At 40.3% G+C, this 17,368-nt stretch overlaps 1 protein-coding gene across 10 annotated transcripts in view; it reads left to right on the top strand.

The window, feature by feature from the left end:
• ELAVL4 (ELAV like RNA binding protein 4) overlaps positions 1–17,368 on the top strand; it is a 79,636-nt gene that overhangs the window by 35,765 nt on the left and 26,503 nt on the right. For all 10 annotated transcript variants that reach the window (XM_083846616.1, XM_083846614.1, XM_083846612.1 and 7 more), the window contains exon 2: positions 1,405–1,645. In XM_083846616.1, the coding sequence (XP_083702742.1) occupies positions 1,405–1,645 (241 nt within the window). The remainder of the gene's footprint in view (positions 1–1,404; positions 1,646–17,368) is intronic.

Consider the following 17,368-nt stretch of genomic DNA (forward strand, 5'->3'; position numbering starts at 1 on the left):
ATATAAGCTATTTAGAAATGTAACCGCTGTGATGCAGCTAATTTTAGAAGAGACTCCCCTGTTTCGGTGTCATCCCCCCCCAAACTACAAGCCTAATTTGTTGCAATATGTACCTCCCTGGCTTTAAAAAAGAAAGCTAATTAAGTCATGAGTAATTACAATAATTACAGGATGAGATGAGTGCGAGGCTCAGTGTCGGTTGTTCTCCTCTGTGCCCATCCCTGCAGTGCACCTTCCTGTGGCTCCAGCCTGTACCGTTGTCTGTCTGTCCATTGTTGTCTGTCCGTCCTGTCCTAGGGATGGGCTTTGACAGATGCCAGTGCAGCTGCACTAGTGCCAATCTTACAGCAGACAGTGAAAGCTGCCATTTGCATTGCTTCGGTTCATTCACATCTGCGACTGTGTCCTTCTGTGGGCAGCCGCAGACAGGCTGGGCACTGCGGTTGGGGCAGATACCTGGGCAGTGCCCAGGCTTTTGGCGTTCTTCGTCCATATCTCTGCAGCTTTGTGCTGTAGACTTTGGTTCTCTGGTCCATACCCTGCAGACATCTGCACCCACGTGGCCAGGTGCACTGGTGATAATGGGGCCACTGGCATGCATCTGCTTTGCTGGGATGGGTTCTTGCGTGATGTTTTGGAAAAATCTGAGTATAAATCTGAGTATTGTTGAAAATCAGAGTTCCGTGTTTCAAGATAGAACTGCTTGTTAAAATTCCAGTCTGTGCCTGATAAGCTCATTCTGATTAAACCTTTCTGGTTCCAGTAAATACCTAACGACCTTTGTATCTCCGAAGATTGCAAATCCAGGGCTTTATTATTTAAAGAGGTGTCAGTTCGTTAGTGAAAAAAATAACTGGAGAATATAGGTCATCACTGGAACCAGTAAGTGTTATGTCTTGGGACACTGAGTTTATTAACCGAAGGCAGTCCAAATGACGACACTTTGCAGATTGACTGTGCCTGGTTAATGTTGTTGTCATTGCACTCTGTGATACCGTTATTAAATAGGTAAAATATTTTACCTTTTCATATAGAGCCATACACTTACTTAATCTGATTTAATGGAACTATAATTTTAATTATGATTATTACCTTAAATTATAATTAAATTTATGTGGTTTAAATATACATTTGTGAAAATGGCTGTGTGATGAAAGCAGAAATCAGCTTCGCATTAACAAAAAAGAAGGGTTTTTTAAACTGCATCTTAGTATATGCTCACAGCCAAAGACTAGCATGACCTACTTTGCAACAATAACAGAGGAATCAAGCAGGGTTTTTTGTTGAAGTATCTAAATTGGCCATGAATGCTACCTACTCATTCGTTTGTAAGTATCTTTAAAAATAGCAATTGTATCTATGAAACTTAAGGCTTCTTTCTCTTTTCCTCTTATTTTGATTTAGATAATTAGCACCATGGAGCCTCAGGTGTCGAATGGCCCTACTTCCAATACAACCAATGGACCCTCCAGCAACAGTAGAAACTGCCCTTCCCCCATGCAGACAGGGGCTGCCACAGATGACAGCAAAACCAACCTCATAGTCAACTATTTACCCCAGAACATGACCCAGGAGGAGTTCAGGAGTCTCTTTGGGAGCATCGGTGAAATAGAATCCTGCAAGCTCGTGAGAGACAAAATCACAGGTAAGCGCTCGAGCATCGTTCACCTTCACATACATCAGGGTCAGTGAAACCCCAGTGCTCATGTTACAAGTGTTTAGTGTGGGACTTACTGCAAATATCACGGTAAACTTCTTCATGTGGTAGGCCTTTAGTTTTCAGTGATATACGTTGGTTCTAGAACAACTGTAGAAGAAGCCTTATATTTCTAACCTGTGCACAGAAATGAGGGGAGGAACAAACATTACCAGTGTGCGTGCATATAACACTTCCTATGCAGCTTCTTGCAGCGAAGCTCAGACAACGATACTGCCTTCCTGATCCATCACAGGATGGCTGAGGTTGGAAGGGACCTCTGAAGTTCTAGTCGAACCCCCCTGAATAAATAACACTTATCGTTACTTATTTTGTATTTAGCATTGACTCAGTTATAGGAATATAGTCTAAATTGCTTGAGCGAACTGACAGTTCATAATTTCGATTATTTCTTTTGAACCTTGCCATCCTTCATCAAATTTTTGCCTGTTAGCAACACTTCAAAGTCATGATGGTTCTTTGTGTCCCTCACAGCCCACTTACCATGCTTTTCTGGAGCAGCAGTGGTCTGTAGTTGGGGGCCACTGCTCTCAATTTTTTGGACGTTTGTGGATATTGGTTAATGAACTTAGATTTGTTCCCTGAAGACACCTTAATTTGTGATGACCCCTTCCTGCATGACATGGCACCCGTTTGTAGGTGTCTTCAGAATGAGAGAAGTTTCCCATTACAGATCTTCTCTCAGAGGAGAGAGGTGTCTGCACCGTCACTAAAGGTGTGGACAGGTGCCAGTGCGCCTAACCTGCTCTGTATCTTTGCTGCCACAACCAGGAATTCACTGATGCACGAGACAACAGCAGGATGAGCAATGACTTTTTATAGCTTGCTTTATAGGTTAGTTTTATAGGCTGTGTGTCTACTCACGCTGTAGGTGGGGAACAGCTGAAATTTCACTGCTGTTCAGTGCATCACCAGTGTTATGTTTAGCACAAAGAAAAGCAGCAGCCTTGGGAAGCAAAGGGTTCCAGAACAAGAGCCATCTCTTAAGGATGCACTCTAGGCAGCTTGGGCATGCATTCTGTGGGAAAGGGGTGCTGAGCAAAGATAAGGAATTTGAAAGACAAGTCTTCATACCTACCTCTAACAGCCTGGCAGCTGTTTTATTGGCAGCATTAGGAAGATCTGCTTAGTGCTTTTAAACATGCAATGTTTCTTTTTTATTTACTTCCTGACATATAGCAATGTTCTTGTTCAACGCGAGGCACATAATAAATGGCAGTAGCCCCAGGGCAGCTCAAGTCCTCAGAAGTGTAGTCCAGCAGAGCTTTCTTCTTGCATGTTGACCATGATGTATCTATTTCAATATATCTTCTGATTGGGATGCAGCTTCAGGGGTATGGAAAAAAACAGATTGAAAAATTGACTTGACTTTTTATTTATTCTTTACTTTTTTTTTCTTAAAAGAAAAAATCACTTAGTCTTCCTCTCCAAAAATTTCCATGTGAAGAGCTGAAGCTCTTCATTCTTACAAACCTAGCTGACTCAATATCTCAGTATGACATACCACCCTTGATACCTGCTACCAGACTAGTTTAGGTCCATGTGTTTTTTTCTTTTCAGTTTGAGTATGATCTTAAAAATCAAACCGTAGGTTACTTCAGTTATTTCAGGTGGAAGTGAACGACTAACCCTTGTCTGCAAAAGTCTAGTGTGCCTAGCCTGAATTTTGATCATGGCAGGTCCTACGTTTCAGTAGCTTTTTTCTTCCCATACGCCTTAAATTCATGGGGTTTTACTTGAAATAAAACACCAAGGTTTTATATATTCTGTGTTGTTCTCATGTAGAATTGGCAGCCTTTGTAAGTGGAACCATTACTTCATCTGCTAGGAACAGTGTTCTTCTTGTTCCATTTTATCTCCGGGCTTTTGTCTCTGTATTCGAAGACGTGAGAAATAGGCTATATGATCTTATGGATGTATTCTTGGGTAGCTTCTGCCTATATTTCTTGTTTCCATACCAAGTGCATAAAAATGGTTATGATCAGTAAAATATTTCATAACTATTCTTTTAAAATAAAAAGTGCTTTGAGGTCACCACACCTAAATGATTTCGGAGCCTGCATGTTTTAAGAAGTGATGCAAGCAGATAAGAACCAAACCAAGTTGGGGAAGGAGGAAAAAAACAATGATTGTCCTCCAAAGTCTCTGTGCCATTTATTTTTGCAAACAGAACTTAATCTGCTAAAGCTTCAGGCCTGTTATCAAGGTATTGTGCAACATTACTACATTTTAGGGTGTGTGTTCCTCACACTAAATTGGAGTTACTAAATTGAATGGAGTTGTCAGCCAGAAGCAGTTAATAATCTTCCGATGTTCTTAGAACATCAGGAGTAATAAAATGGAAATGTACTGAGGTCATACCCAACTCATCTTTCAGGGTCATAATGTAAGTGAGGCTTATTGGATTTCATGTTTGTTGTTTTCTGTGTTTTGGGGGGTTGGGGCTGGCAAAGCATGGTAGCAGGCTGTTACAGGAATGACTACCTTTACAGGGTTCTTTGCTTCTTTTCCTTATCAAAAATCACTGCAGATTTATTTAACAGTGACGTGTTGTAGAAAAAATAGCGTTCTTAAGCTATTTGAGCTGAAATGGTGGAGGTCTGAAACAATTAGTTTGGTTTTGTCTGCTTTTGAATTTTTCATTGTTTGTTCAGAAATTCTTCTAATAAATCACAGCTAAGTGTGTGCTATTTTGTGCTGCTAAACAAATGCTTCAGCATCTGTTTAGAGGCATAGAAAAGGTCACAGACCAAATCATCATGTTAAATAGCTAGCCTGGCAAAGCCACATTAGAAAAATCTTGAATGTATTTCGGAGGCTGGACTGAATCCTTTGCGTGAACCAGTTAAATTCTGTATTCCCTGTACTGCTAAGCAAGTGCGCAGATCTTGTGAAATAATGTTTAGGCTCTCAAAATACTTCTTTTCAAGGAGTTCAAAGCTAAACAAAGTCTGTTAAATATATAGGATCCCTTTGAGAGAATTTATGATCTGAACTGTTTTATTTTTCAAATGGATTAAACACTATATGTCGGCAGTAATCACTTGATCCAAGTCTCTTTACAGGTCTTTTAGAACAGTAGCAGGGTTTTTTAAGAAAATTGATTCGTGATGTTACCCCTCGCTTTGGAGAGACACATGTTTAAACAAGCATATTCCTTTACTAAAAAAAATATGCTAATTTGGTAGTACACTGTACTGAGTTGAATAGGAATGACAGCTTCTAAGACAGCCTTTAATTTGGTATTCAAAACCAAAATTGTAAACTTCGGTTTTGTTTGGTACCTTCTCAGAACAGGCAGGATATACAGTAGCATTTTTAAAAGATGCTAATGACTTGAAAGAGGAGATAGAAGTCAGGCATACATTTTAATTGTGGGGGAGGGGCTGCAATAGAAAAATGTTTTTTTCACTGCAGAGATTTTAAGGTAATGAGACAAGGAAAAACAGAGACTGAAGATAGTTGCCTTCATTTGGCAGGGGTGTTTAATAAAAGCAGAACTTGTGGTTGTAAAGTGTGCTTATTAAATTCTTCATTTACACTACCTAATTAATTCTAGCATTTTAAATTAACAGTGAAACTGGTCCCTGCTGTACCATTTCATAGCTACAGCATATTTCGTCCAACAACCCAGTTGTTCAGGTTTAATCAGCTGCTCTCAAAAAATGAGAAGAAGGAATTTGAGTTTTAGAAAAAACTAAATGACACAAACATTTTAGAACAGTTTTAGATGAAAGGAGATGACTTTACGGAGGAGGACTATGTCTTCAGATGGATGCGAGGCTCAGTTCTTACAAGTGACGTTAAACTGTATAGCACTGCAGATGCACTCCATTTCTTCTTTTGCCCAAAGAAAGCTAGTAATAAATCTCACTGACTTAAGCTGAGGAAGGGAACAGCTTGAATTTGTTAGAAAATTTTCAGAGAAGAAATGCTGAGCTTCTGTTGTCAAAAGATAGAACAAAAGATATAGTCAGCATAGTGTCCATCAGAAGCATTGCGATCGCTGCTGGCCAAGTGCGTTGTCATTGACTAAATTTGCAGGTGGGGAAAGAGGATGCATGTTATAAGCTTAATTGATTTGGTGACCTGATCTGAGCTCTTTTGAATTATACTTTTGTTTCTATAGCTTACACAGAAACTTGTAGCCCCTGATTCTCAAATGAGCAGCATCTAAAATTTTTGGTTCTCAAATCTTTCATACCTTACAATGATCCAGGCACACTGTAAAGCAGAGTACTTATTGATACAGGATTTCTGTGCATCACTTAACATATGACAGAGTTTGCATATTCCTGCTGTGTGGTGCAATTTGATGTTCTTTGCATGCATAATCAGGAACTTCATTGCTCTTCTCCCCAAAAAGCAACTGTTCTAAATTGTTCCTTTTGAATTCCTTTATGATTATACACAAAGATTTACATCTTTCATTTTCATTTCAAGTAATTATGACAGGACTGATATAGACTTAGATTAAGATTGTAGTTCAGAAATAATGGTGGCATTGTAAATGTAATATAAATATTGATGATCCCGGTGAAAAGGCAGAAAAGACAAACAATGAGCTTAAAGCAGTAGCATCTGTGTTAGCATGTGATGGAAGAGAAAAAGTACTGACTGCCTGTAGTCCTGTCTAGAAGTAATGGATTGTCCATACCTTACTCTCTGGGTGTTGAACCACATCATCCAAGAACCAAAAGCCAACAAAATGTCGGAATGAGAAACAGTGCAGCATTATGAGTGCAGGAGGAGTTCTCCATGTGAGCAGTGTTCATTGTGTGCTTCTGCAGGCACCAGTCAATTCCTAGCCTGCAGTGGTGGATGCTCTGCCTCTGCTCCCACCAAGCTGAGCGTGCACCCATTCTGCTCCAGAAATACATCCATGAAGGGTGAAGCTGGTATCTTCTCTCCTTCTGCATTAAAAATTATTTCTTCCTAGCTCCATGCATAACAAGTGGCTTACCAACATGCACTAAGAGGTACTGCTGTAAAAATCATGGCACAGATATTTATTTAACCAAGCGTAGGCGGTGAATGGTGCTGAACTGGTGGTTCTGTCTGGAGTGTTCTGTTCAGAGGTTGAATATCTGGTCCCTTCTGAAATCTGGGACCTGCTTAAGCAGTCTTAATTTCAGCATCCAGAATCAGTGACTGTTTCTGAGAGCCTTGCCTGGAGGAGGTCTGTATCCTCAGGAGAAGCCATTAATTGGCACTGCAAACTGTGGCAGTGACCCTAGGAGGCAGGAGGGAAGAAAGCCAGGTATAATCATGTTGCCTAACAGTAAGGCTCTCCAGGAGGGAAGCTTTTGAGTCTGACAAAGTGTGCAGTAGCAAGAAAATGCTACTTAAACTTAGTAAACCAACCTCTTCTAGTATTGGCCCACTGCTTGCAGCAGGCAACAGCTAATCTTTATTTCAATGTGAGACTTTGTTGTCTAATAGTGTAGATGGGAGAGAGGTTACAGTGCCTGTCTTCGGATCAAGAGGGAGCTCTGAAAGCTCCAAAAGCAAAATCATAATGAAAAGTTGCAAAGCAAAATCAGGATTAATGGTTAAATTTAACTCTATGAAAGAGACCTTGAGGTAATACAGTTCATTACAATAGGTAACAGATGGTGAAGTCTATATTTGAAAGCCCCAAGCTGAAAATTGCTGAGTTATTAGTAAAATTGTTTCTTTATCATTGGGGGGAATATCTATTTTTTCATTCAAAAGAAATAGTTCAGTTATTTATGTTCAGAAACTGCAAATAGAACATTTATTCACTGAAAACTTCATGTACAAAGACCGTCAGTGTTTTATGTAAGTTTCTTCTAAGGATTCAGTAAAAGGGCATACCAAAAATGTTTCCTGTTGGGAAGAAAAAATAGGTTTATGACCCATACGCAGATAAGTATAGCTCACTGTGAAACCCAGCATTAAGTTACCTGATCCTAAGTGACTAACTCTAATCTGGATATAAACTACTTTTACACTTGATGGCCTGTTCACTGGTGGTGCTCTGAAAGCTCCTTCCATTTTGAGATATTACTGGTTCCAGCAGTTTTGCCCACTCAAAATTACATTAAACAGGATTATAGAATGTAGGGATTATGTTAGATAAGATTTCTAAAATGTTTAGAAAGTATGTAAACTCATGCCTCATGGCATAAGCCTGCCTAATATCAGGGTTTACGAGAGAAATACCTTGTAGAGGTAGTTTATTCCCTTGCTGACTTGGAAGGGTTTTTTATTAATTCTCTGAGGCAGTGATAACTAGTCACTGATCTCTGATCACTTATTTGGTACAGATCTTGTTAGGCTAGTCTGAGCATCAAAAGCAATTGCTTTGCTCCAGTGGTAGATGAGAACTAACAGAATCCTTCAGAGTAGAGAAACACATAGGTACTGTGGTATTCACCGTTTACCAAGTGAATACAATTCTGGTGTTTGATTCAATTTGCATTTAAAGGCTAGATTTAGTAGCACATGCACACAAAGTGTGGCTGGATATGAAATGCCTGTAAGTATTTTAATTTTCCTGTATTTCACTTCCTTGAAAGCACAGACTTAATGTTTCCTGAAATACAGAGAGAAAAATAAATAGTGCTGGCTCTGCATGTGTATATGGGGTGGGTGTGTATACACACGAGTTCTTTTAGCCGGAAAATGCCAAATTCAGTGACTTACCTTAGGTTGTTCAGGAATTGACTTGCAGATTGGTATCACTGTACTTCAGTAAATAAAGGAGACTTGTATGAGTGGTATATTGAGTTGAGTCCACAGTCAAAATGCAATGAGGAAGGAGTGGTCAGATAGAGTAGTGTAACTGCAGCTGAAAATCAAGTGCCCAGAAAACCAGAGGTCTTGCAATAATGTGTTCTAGTACTGAAAAAGGAAAAGTCTTTCCATGAATCAGATGGAATACAGAGCATGCTTTAATTTGATTATAATCCTTTTGTTTGGTAATTCCAATTGTGTGTGAAAGATTTAAAAAAACAAATGGTAAAAAAAGATGTGTCAGTCTTTTTAAATCTAAAATCTGGAATTATTTTTCAAGTCTGAATATGTAGTTCTGAATGCCATTAAAGACTGGGTAAGTTGATCTTAATTTGGTGGCCTAGCTATTTTATTTTTATAGCTTCTTACTTCCTAAAGTATATTCTCTTCTTGAGCAGAGAGAACCTAATTTCAGTGTTACGTATCCTTTTGTAAGGGCTGCAGATTGAAGATGATCTCCAAATATTGATCATCTAAATCAGTGTTTGGATTAAGTACCTGAACTAAATTCATTAGCACTGTGGGAGAAGGAACATAGGAATAGTAATGAGTGCCTTGGTGGATTTCTAAAATGTTTGGTATGATTTGTCTCTTCTAAACACAGAGGAAAACGATCGAATTTGCATCCGTCATTTTCTTTATCGCCTCTCTGCAGTTGTCTAGTGCATTTTCTGCATAGGCGAACAAAAGAATTCGGATTTCTTGATTATTTGGAAAAAAGCAATTGAAATGAGTTTTGGGGCAAACAGGCAGAAAGCAAGAAGGCATGACCCTTGTGCTGAGAAAAATCTTTCGAATTAACTTTTTAGCAGTTTCAATCCTGAGACCTGTTCTGGAGAGCAGTAAATGCTTTTAATGCATATTTAGTTTATCCTTCAGTTTAACTACTTGTTTTGAGTAAGTAACATTACCTTCCCATCAAGTTTAATGAGGAAGGTTTATAGGTATGTTTTTTCAACAGCACAAGCACACCTGCAAGTCTGAAACTGACCTCCAGATAGATGGCTACTTATGAGGCTTTTCAGTACATCTGATGACACTATAGTCTGAGATGTTTTCAGCCCTGTGTGTCTGTGTGAAGGTAGTCCATCTACCATGAAAGAGCCAGCTGAAATAGATCTGTTGGTGGAGCCCTGTGTTTGTTGACAGTCCATCCTTGCCCCCAGTGTTTTGCCCCTTTTCTAACCCATTGTGCCCTTCTATCTAGAAGCACCGAGCCCAGCTTTTCTTGTCCCTAACCCTTTTTCTTTTCTTTCGTTTTAGCCCAAGGAGGACAGACAAAGGGGAGGAAAGGAAAGTTCCAGGAAAGCACTGGGAGATTGGCAGCAGTTTCTACTAACAATGCAGAGGCAGGGCCTTTTGTGGCAGCAGTAGACAGCACATGAGGAGATAACTCAACTTTCAGGGCACTAAGGTTGACTTTACCAGCATTTCATCTGTTCCCTTCTGCTCAAGACCTTCTGCCCTTCAACAGTACTGTGCTGCAGCTGTTACCCCTGCCCATCTCCCCAGTTTTCTTGCTAGACAACTTGTCCAAGAACAAAAGTGACCTGTGCAAAACCACTCTAAATGGCTTTGAAATTGGCTTAGCTCCTGCTCTCTCTTTTCCCAAGACTGCTTTTTACTAACACTGGTAGGAGTCTCTTCTTGGCTATAAGATGGTGTTTTATACATTTGTGACCAGGATTATTTGACCTGCCTGCAGTAGCTTTTTCTCAGACTTGGTGAGCAGGAAGTACTTGCCCCCTTCTGTTGCAGAGCTGATTCATCATTTGATCATCATGATTTGACTTCCTAGAGTGCAGGTGCTTTTTTCCCACAGCCAGAAGAGCTCTGCAAGATCTCCTTCACCTTAGCTTCTGGAAATAGTCACCCTGAGACCTTCCAATCCAGATTGGGATCTTCTGCCCATGGGAGTCTACATCTTCAGCATTCTCATCGTCTTCTTTGTATCTTCTGCTAGCCCAGTTTACATGTAAAAAGTGAAAGATGAAGCAAACTGCCTCTTCAGACTTCATCCACTCAGATCTTCTCTGCTTTTGGAGTACCCTGTGTCTGACTTGAGTGAGGACCTGTTTATGTGATCAAGCTAACCTGTTTACCACATGCTTCTCAAGTGAGGGACCCTCTGCGGAAGGTAGCATTCCTTTTGGGATATCTGCTCAATGGAGGCCTTGCCAGGCCTTACATCCTTTCCTTCTCTTTTGCTTGCAGAAAACTTCAGAGGTTCAAACTCAGTGCTTTGAAACTTAGGATATCATCTTAATTTGACTTACAGCTAAGAGGGGTTAATTTCTAATCAAGTTATGTCATTATCTGCAATAATACATTGGAGAGGAGGATTTACTGCTGTTTTCTACACCTGTGCATCCTTAATGGTGCAAAACCATCTTTTCTCATTCTTAAAGGATGGTTTCTCTTGCTAGCTGAATCGGGTGTCCAGCAACTTGTGTGCAGCTCAATATCAGTCTTGTGATTGTAGTCAGCGTCAATAACTCTCTCAGTAATCCATTGTCTATTGGAAGTTGCTCTGATGCTTGTCAGCTGACAAAAGCCAAGCATATCTTTGGGTTTCGCTAGACTCCTGATTCATGTCCTGTTCTCTCCTGGAGCAGTCCTTGATAAGGGTATTGCAGCCTCTGACTTCTGCAGATGGTAAAGCCCAAGTCTTGTTCAGGCCCTTCCGTATATCTGCCTGCTATTTCAGGTTTTGCCCAGATGCAGTGTTTCATGTTTCTGTGGTTCCATGGTCTGGGGCTCTTCTTTTCACTGTGAGACTTTGAGTTTAAGAAGAAAAAATGTAGAGAAAGCAGAAGAAAGACTGACTTCTGTGACATGATGCTATTCCTTTGCCTCTGCTTACCAGCTCTGTTTTGGCTGACTCACTACTTTGGTTTGTTGGACCTGTTCACCTTGAGCAGGATTTGTCACTGACTTTGCAGGTGTTTCTGCTTATGTTCCCCCCTAGGAATTTCAGCACAAGTTACTGATCTGCAGGTGCTGCTGAAGGCAGGATATTGGAGTAGGCAGACCTCTGCTCTGACCCAGTACTGCAGTTCTTATGGCTCTCACAGCATCTGTTTAATCAGTGGAATATATCAGCTTGAAGAAAAAACCTGAACTCTCATTATTTTTATTCACAAGAGCCCAGAAAATTTATTCAATTAGATGGTTTTTAAGGGGTGTTGCAAAAGCAGATGGATGAAAAGCTGCATCATGCTCACCTGCAAGCAAACAAATGGCAGCATCCCCAGTATGATTAATTGTTGCTGTTCTGGAGGGGCTGCTGTTTCTGCAGTAGAAGGTGTAGTGTCCCTGCTGTCCTGTACAGATAGTCCGTGCTTGTACACACTTTAAAGCACCTGAAATTAGCTATCAGCAGGCTTCTTGCTATGGCATCCTAGGAACCACAAAATGAGGCTGCCTTCCTCTTCCTTAGGGTGCTGTTGGTTAGATGTAGGGGGTGGTTTTAATTTCCCTGTTAGGAGGATGGTAGGTAGGGCAGGGTAAGACAGGACATATAACAAGGAAGTATTCTCCAGCAGTTCCTTTTTTAGATTCCTCTGTTCTCCTACATACTGTATCTGTGTCATTCCTATTTACCCATGCATCTCTCTTCCCCATTTCTCTACTTCATTTTTTTCTGCTCTGGAAGTTTGTCTTAAATCAAACAACCCCAGCCCCTAATGTGAACAGCTTGGGAGGTAGATGGATAGAGCATTTGCCCTGGTGATTTTCTACACTGGAATAGCTGACTTGTTATCTGGATGTTATCTGTAGGATTATCGTACATACTTGCTCCAGGTGAAGTACTTTGCAAAACTGAAAACAAAAGGAAGGAAAAAAATGCTTGTATCCCTCATGCTTACCCACCTACATGCTTAACATTGTTAAAAGTAATGTCTCCTTAACAAAGTTACGTATTGAAATCTGTACCATATTCTGTGGTGGTCAGCCAGCAAGAACAGCTTGTAGTCTGTTCTGATATCCACACCTGGTATGTCTAGTGCCATGTATACAGATATTGCATAGAAGAAGATATTGACTGATACAGACAGCATGCCACCTCTAAAGGAAAAGGTTTGCTTTTCAGTCTGGGGAAAATTAAGTGATGAATGTGTTTATTCTAATATAATTCTATTATTCTTGAGAACAGTATGTTGAAACCTGCATTTTAGACCAAAAAGGCAATTAATGGGAACTGGCTGCCTTTTCAATGAAATTATCAATAAATTTAACAGATAGAACTAGTAGAGTAGGTATATGCACACAACGAAGTCATAACGTTTTCTGCTTTAAGCAGTTTGCTTTTCATTACTTCCATTACCTGCAAGTATCTATATAGAATACTATAAACACTTGAAACACCTAAAAAAAAAAAAAAAAAAAATCCTTACGTTTTAAAGTTCTTGAAAGTTCTGTTTTAAAGCTGAAGCAAATTTAAGTAGGCTTGCTACAGTCCAAGTACTTATGGATAGCAAAATTTTATAGATAGTGCATTTTGGAACATGATGAAGTAGCTTTACTTTTCTCAGCATCTTTCCAGATGCTATGTGAAGTAATCTACGTAAATCTAACTATTATAGATTAACCTTTTTAGATGTCAGGTTGCAGCTTTTATTTGTTTTCGCTGATCAGATTAAAAATGCTGCAGACACAGGTTGTGTTGTTAATATTAAATTTTGTATTCCGGTCTGTAATAAATGACTTTCCTCTGTGCATTGGAAAAACTGGTTAGTAGAGCTTAAAGAGTTTAATTAGTGGGCTGTTTGAGACAGAATAGGTATTCTGAGTCATTGTTCCGAATTACTGTGAGATTCCTTAGTGTTGTGGTGGCTTTTGTTTTTTGTTGTTTGACAGTCTGTTTAGGTACAAAACCCTAAACGTTGGTGAATTAAATCACTTAATGACAAAATTATCAAGGCGTTTGGAACTTGCAGTCAACCAGGTTTCATGTATTGCTGCTGCATTTTATGTCCTACATAATATTCCTGTTTGGCAAAACATTCTTTTCCCTTCAGTTTTATGTGCCTCTGTCACTTCCTTTAGACTGAAGGTGTTAGGGCTGTTATTTCCGCTCAAAATGCTCCCAAGCTGGAAGATTCACTGCATTCTTATATTTCAGCTGTCTTTCCTGATTCCTCTGGTTACATAGTTCCTCTATGGCTATGGGAGAGGATGTTCTTGCCTTCTAACAAAAATCTCTCCTGTAAACTGAGTTCTGCCTTGTTTAGGCAGGATGTACTTCGTGCTGTTCTGATTGTCACAAAAGTTGGAAACTTGTTCAGTGACTGGTCTGTGTCGTGATTCTCTACTGTCTTTCCTCTCCCCACCATCCCACCACTCGCTGCCGTTGCCTTTTACTGCAGCAGGTTCTCACCTAGACTTGGCCTCTGAATGCCAGACATCACCATTTTGTGCACGTGCACGATGTGGTAGGATCTTGATACTCTGGAGACTGTACCTTTGCTTGAGACCAGACCAGTGAAAAGTCAGTCAGTTCTGCTTCCAGTTCCTGCCACCTTGCTCAGTAGGAAGTTTTTGAGTTGCCATCCACTATGTTTTAAAATTCAGAGATAACAGCTTCTGGAATGGAATGCGGGAGGGGAAGATGCATTTGCTGTTATGAAGCATGTACCATTCTATGGCTGGTTCCTCCTACTGGAGTACACTTTATCTTAGGTTTTGGACCATAAAACATACTTCCTTAGTGTTGTGTGTAAGAGAAATTAAGTAACACGCTTCTAATATTTCCTTTCCAGACATAACCTTTACACACTTGAAACATCTGTAGGCTTTTGCATTTTTTTAGTCACTGTTGAACCAAGGGATAGCATTTACTTGTTTTAATGTTGGACACCTCTAATCTTGCATCTTAAGTTGTTCTCCAGCCTTAAGTCATTCTTGATCTAAATACCTACTGGTCACTGACTCTTGTCTTCAGTTTGTTGCTTTGTCTCTCACCTCCAATACACTTGTGATTGCAGTTGAGTGTAGCTACATCTACTTCTTTTAGTGTGCCGCTGGTCCGGCAGTGTCATAGGCTCTCTCCATGATGTCACAACAGCCTATTTTGGATGTGGAAGGCTTCCTACCACAAATGACACGTATCATCTAATTCAACGACTCCTTGAATTGCTGTTGTAAACTGTTTTCCACACTGGTGCTCCCCCTTTTTTGTACTGAACTTTGTTTTTCACTTTTTTCTTGTCTGTTTTCTCTTCTTACTGAATATTGTTATAATTTAGCCTGTACGTTTCTGTATTCTTGTGTTCAATTCGTCCCTTCTTCAGCATTGAATGTACTGTTTGGGATAGATAAGTCATGGCTGCTGCTTGTCCATTCATGCCTGTCTCCAGAACAGTGGATTTGTATAGTACAGTCCCTGTTCTGTTCGGGGACAAAGCGGGGAGGAGTGCAGCCTTGCTCTTCTCAGAACAGCTGCTAATTCAGAGGCTGTGTGCTCCTTAAAGGAAGGCGGAGGAGAAGATGGAAAAAAGGGAAGCAGTAGATGTCAACTCGGGGGGAGAAAATCCAAATATTTGTTCAGAAATCGAACTCCGGTTGTCCTGTGCGTCAGGAGCAGTGACTTCTGAAAACACACTTAATCAGCTGCTTGCAGTACTATGAATGCACCCGTGCTTAAAATCCGTTTTTACATTTAAAGAAACTTGATAAAAGCAGGAAAACAAAAAAAGAAAGGAGGCTAATATATTCTGCAGCATGAAATGTGCGCGTTGTTTACAAGATATCTCGAGGCCAGCACAACACACAAAAGCACTGAGGTCCAATAATAAGGTTACTGTCTTGGAAGCGGGGGGAATACAGCTTTAGTTTCCTGTTCTGCTAAATGCTAGTCCATCCATGGTCCAAGTTCTCTGAAGATCTTGATGTCTTTCAGTTTCTATTCTCCAAAATAGGAATAAAAGTATTTTCCTGAAAGTGGTGTTTGTGTTGGAAAGGTGCATTATAGAGATAAAAATGCTTCCATGCTACTGTAATGGGAACCACAGAGGACTCCAGTCAAGTCAGCAGCATCTGTCTCAAACTGACACTTAAGCTTTGCATGCAGATTAGTCCAAGTCCTCAAGTACAGTAATTACACAGCTGACTTTGTTAGAAATCTGCATAGGAGCAGGTAAGAGCAAGGTTGTCTTTCAGATGAGATGTAGAATATCTGAAAGGATAGGAGCCTTTAAAAATACTTGAGGGCACTATTTGCAAGAGTAGGCATGTTTTATATCACTGTTGCAGTCAAGTTTAAAATAGAGTAATTGTGTGTTTTTGTGAAAGCCCTCCTGAAACTTCAGTGGGAGCAGGGTTTTTGAAAGGATCTACTAGTGGTGCCTAGACAGTAGCAGGCCCTGTCAAAGCATGCTCCATTTTGTATTTTCTGGATGGGCATGTAGGGCTACCTCAGAATGAAAATGTACCTCATACCTCAAAACGAAAACCATTTTGATACCAATATACAATTCTGATGTCTAACTTTGAGGAATTGACTAAATTGTCAATTGGTATTTAACTTCCGTAAGAACTACTGCTTGAGCACGTCTGAAAATCAAGACATTTAATGCGAGACGATGTTATTTAGGGATTTGTCAAAACTACAGAGGACAAAACTGATGCTGTTTTCATCTTCTCTGGCACTGCCTGGTGAAATCAAGTGTTCTAACTTGGCAGGGTGTTAGCTGAATGACCTTGTTTTCTGTTTTGGGGAGTTTGCAGTTTTTTTCTGGGTTGTGGGGGCTCTGTTTCATTTTTGAGGTCACTCAGTAGTTATCTCCCAAATGGAGACAAGGCTTGGGTAGGTACAGTAGTAGTTAAAGCAGTCGAACAATTAGTGTATTTATAGGATTGTTTTCACATTTGGGGCACCACTTTTTTCCTTTCCCTTTTATTCTTCGAGTCCTGTTGTCATGGTATCTGGCACTTCCCATTCAGATATTAAAATTGAGTGAGTGGTGTCTGTACGTCTGGTTCATTTTCACTCTTATCTTCTCCCCGAGGGAGAGTTTTACGTGGGATGTAGCACACCGTTTGCATAGGCTTCCTTTGGGGGATTTCAGTCGTGTAGCAGCGTGCTGGTTGGAGAAAGCCTGGTGCAGAGGAAGCCCCTTCCTCTGGGGCTGGGCCTGTGAAGCCCTCAGTGCGCAGAGCTCCCAGGAGTGTTTGTGTGACTCTTGACTCAACCCATCACCCCCCAAGAAGACTTGTCACCAGCACAAACGAGCTTTCATCTGGGTCTCTTTGGCATTGCCAGGATTAAGGCAGTGACAGAAATTTTCTCCCTACAGATCTGTAGGGAGGGCCTGCCTTTGCTATTTGGGGATCAGGGGAATCGTTTCCTGAGGGATCTTCTTTCTGAGCAGGGCAGCATACATGTGTTCACAGGTGTTTTAGCTAGGTTTAGGCTTCAGCCTCTGTAGCAGACAGGGATTTTCCATGAGGGTTTGGGTTTAATTTTGCTTGTTTATTCATTTCAAAAACTCCAAATGTCGTATTTTGGGCTATCCATTGCAAGGGTTTTTCCCCTGTGAGTATAGAACCTGCCTTTCCTCTCTATCTTTAGAAGAAGGATCTTCTACTGCTACTTGAATTTTGTTCATAACTGTTTAACTAAGAATAAATAGGGTTACTTGACTGTAGGTGCACTGTAGCATCAAGGCACATATGAGGTTCTAGGCTAAATTGTATTTAAATGCAGCTAACCTCCTAATCTAGAGGAGCATCTTTTTTGAAGTAACTCATTTGTGCTTTAAGAAAGACTTCATATTTTTTCCCTTAATTCTTACAAAAGTGATAGTTGTATTGTGATCGGGGGCAGAGATGCTTTCTTACTCTTCATAGACAACATTTCTTGAATAAATCCTAGTCTGCACAAAGAAAGCA

The sequence above is a fragment of the Anser anser genome, assembly GCF_964211835.1.
Source record: "Anser anser genome assembly, chromosome: 8".
Lineage (NCBI taxonomy): Eukaryota > Metazoa > Chordata > Aves > Anseriformes > Anatidae > Anser > Anser anser.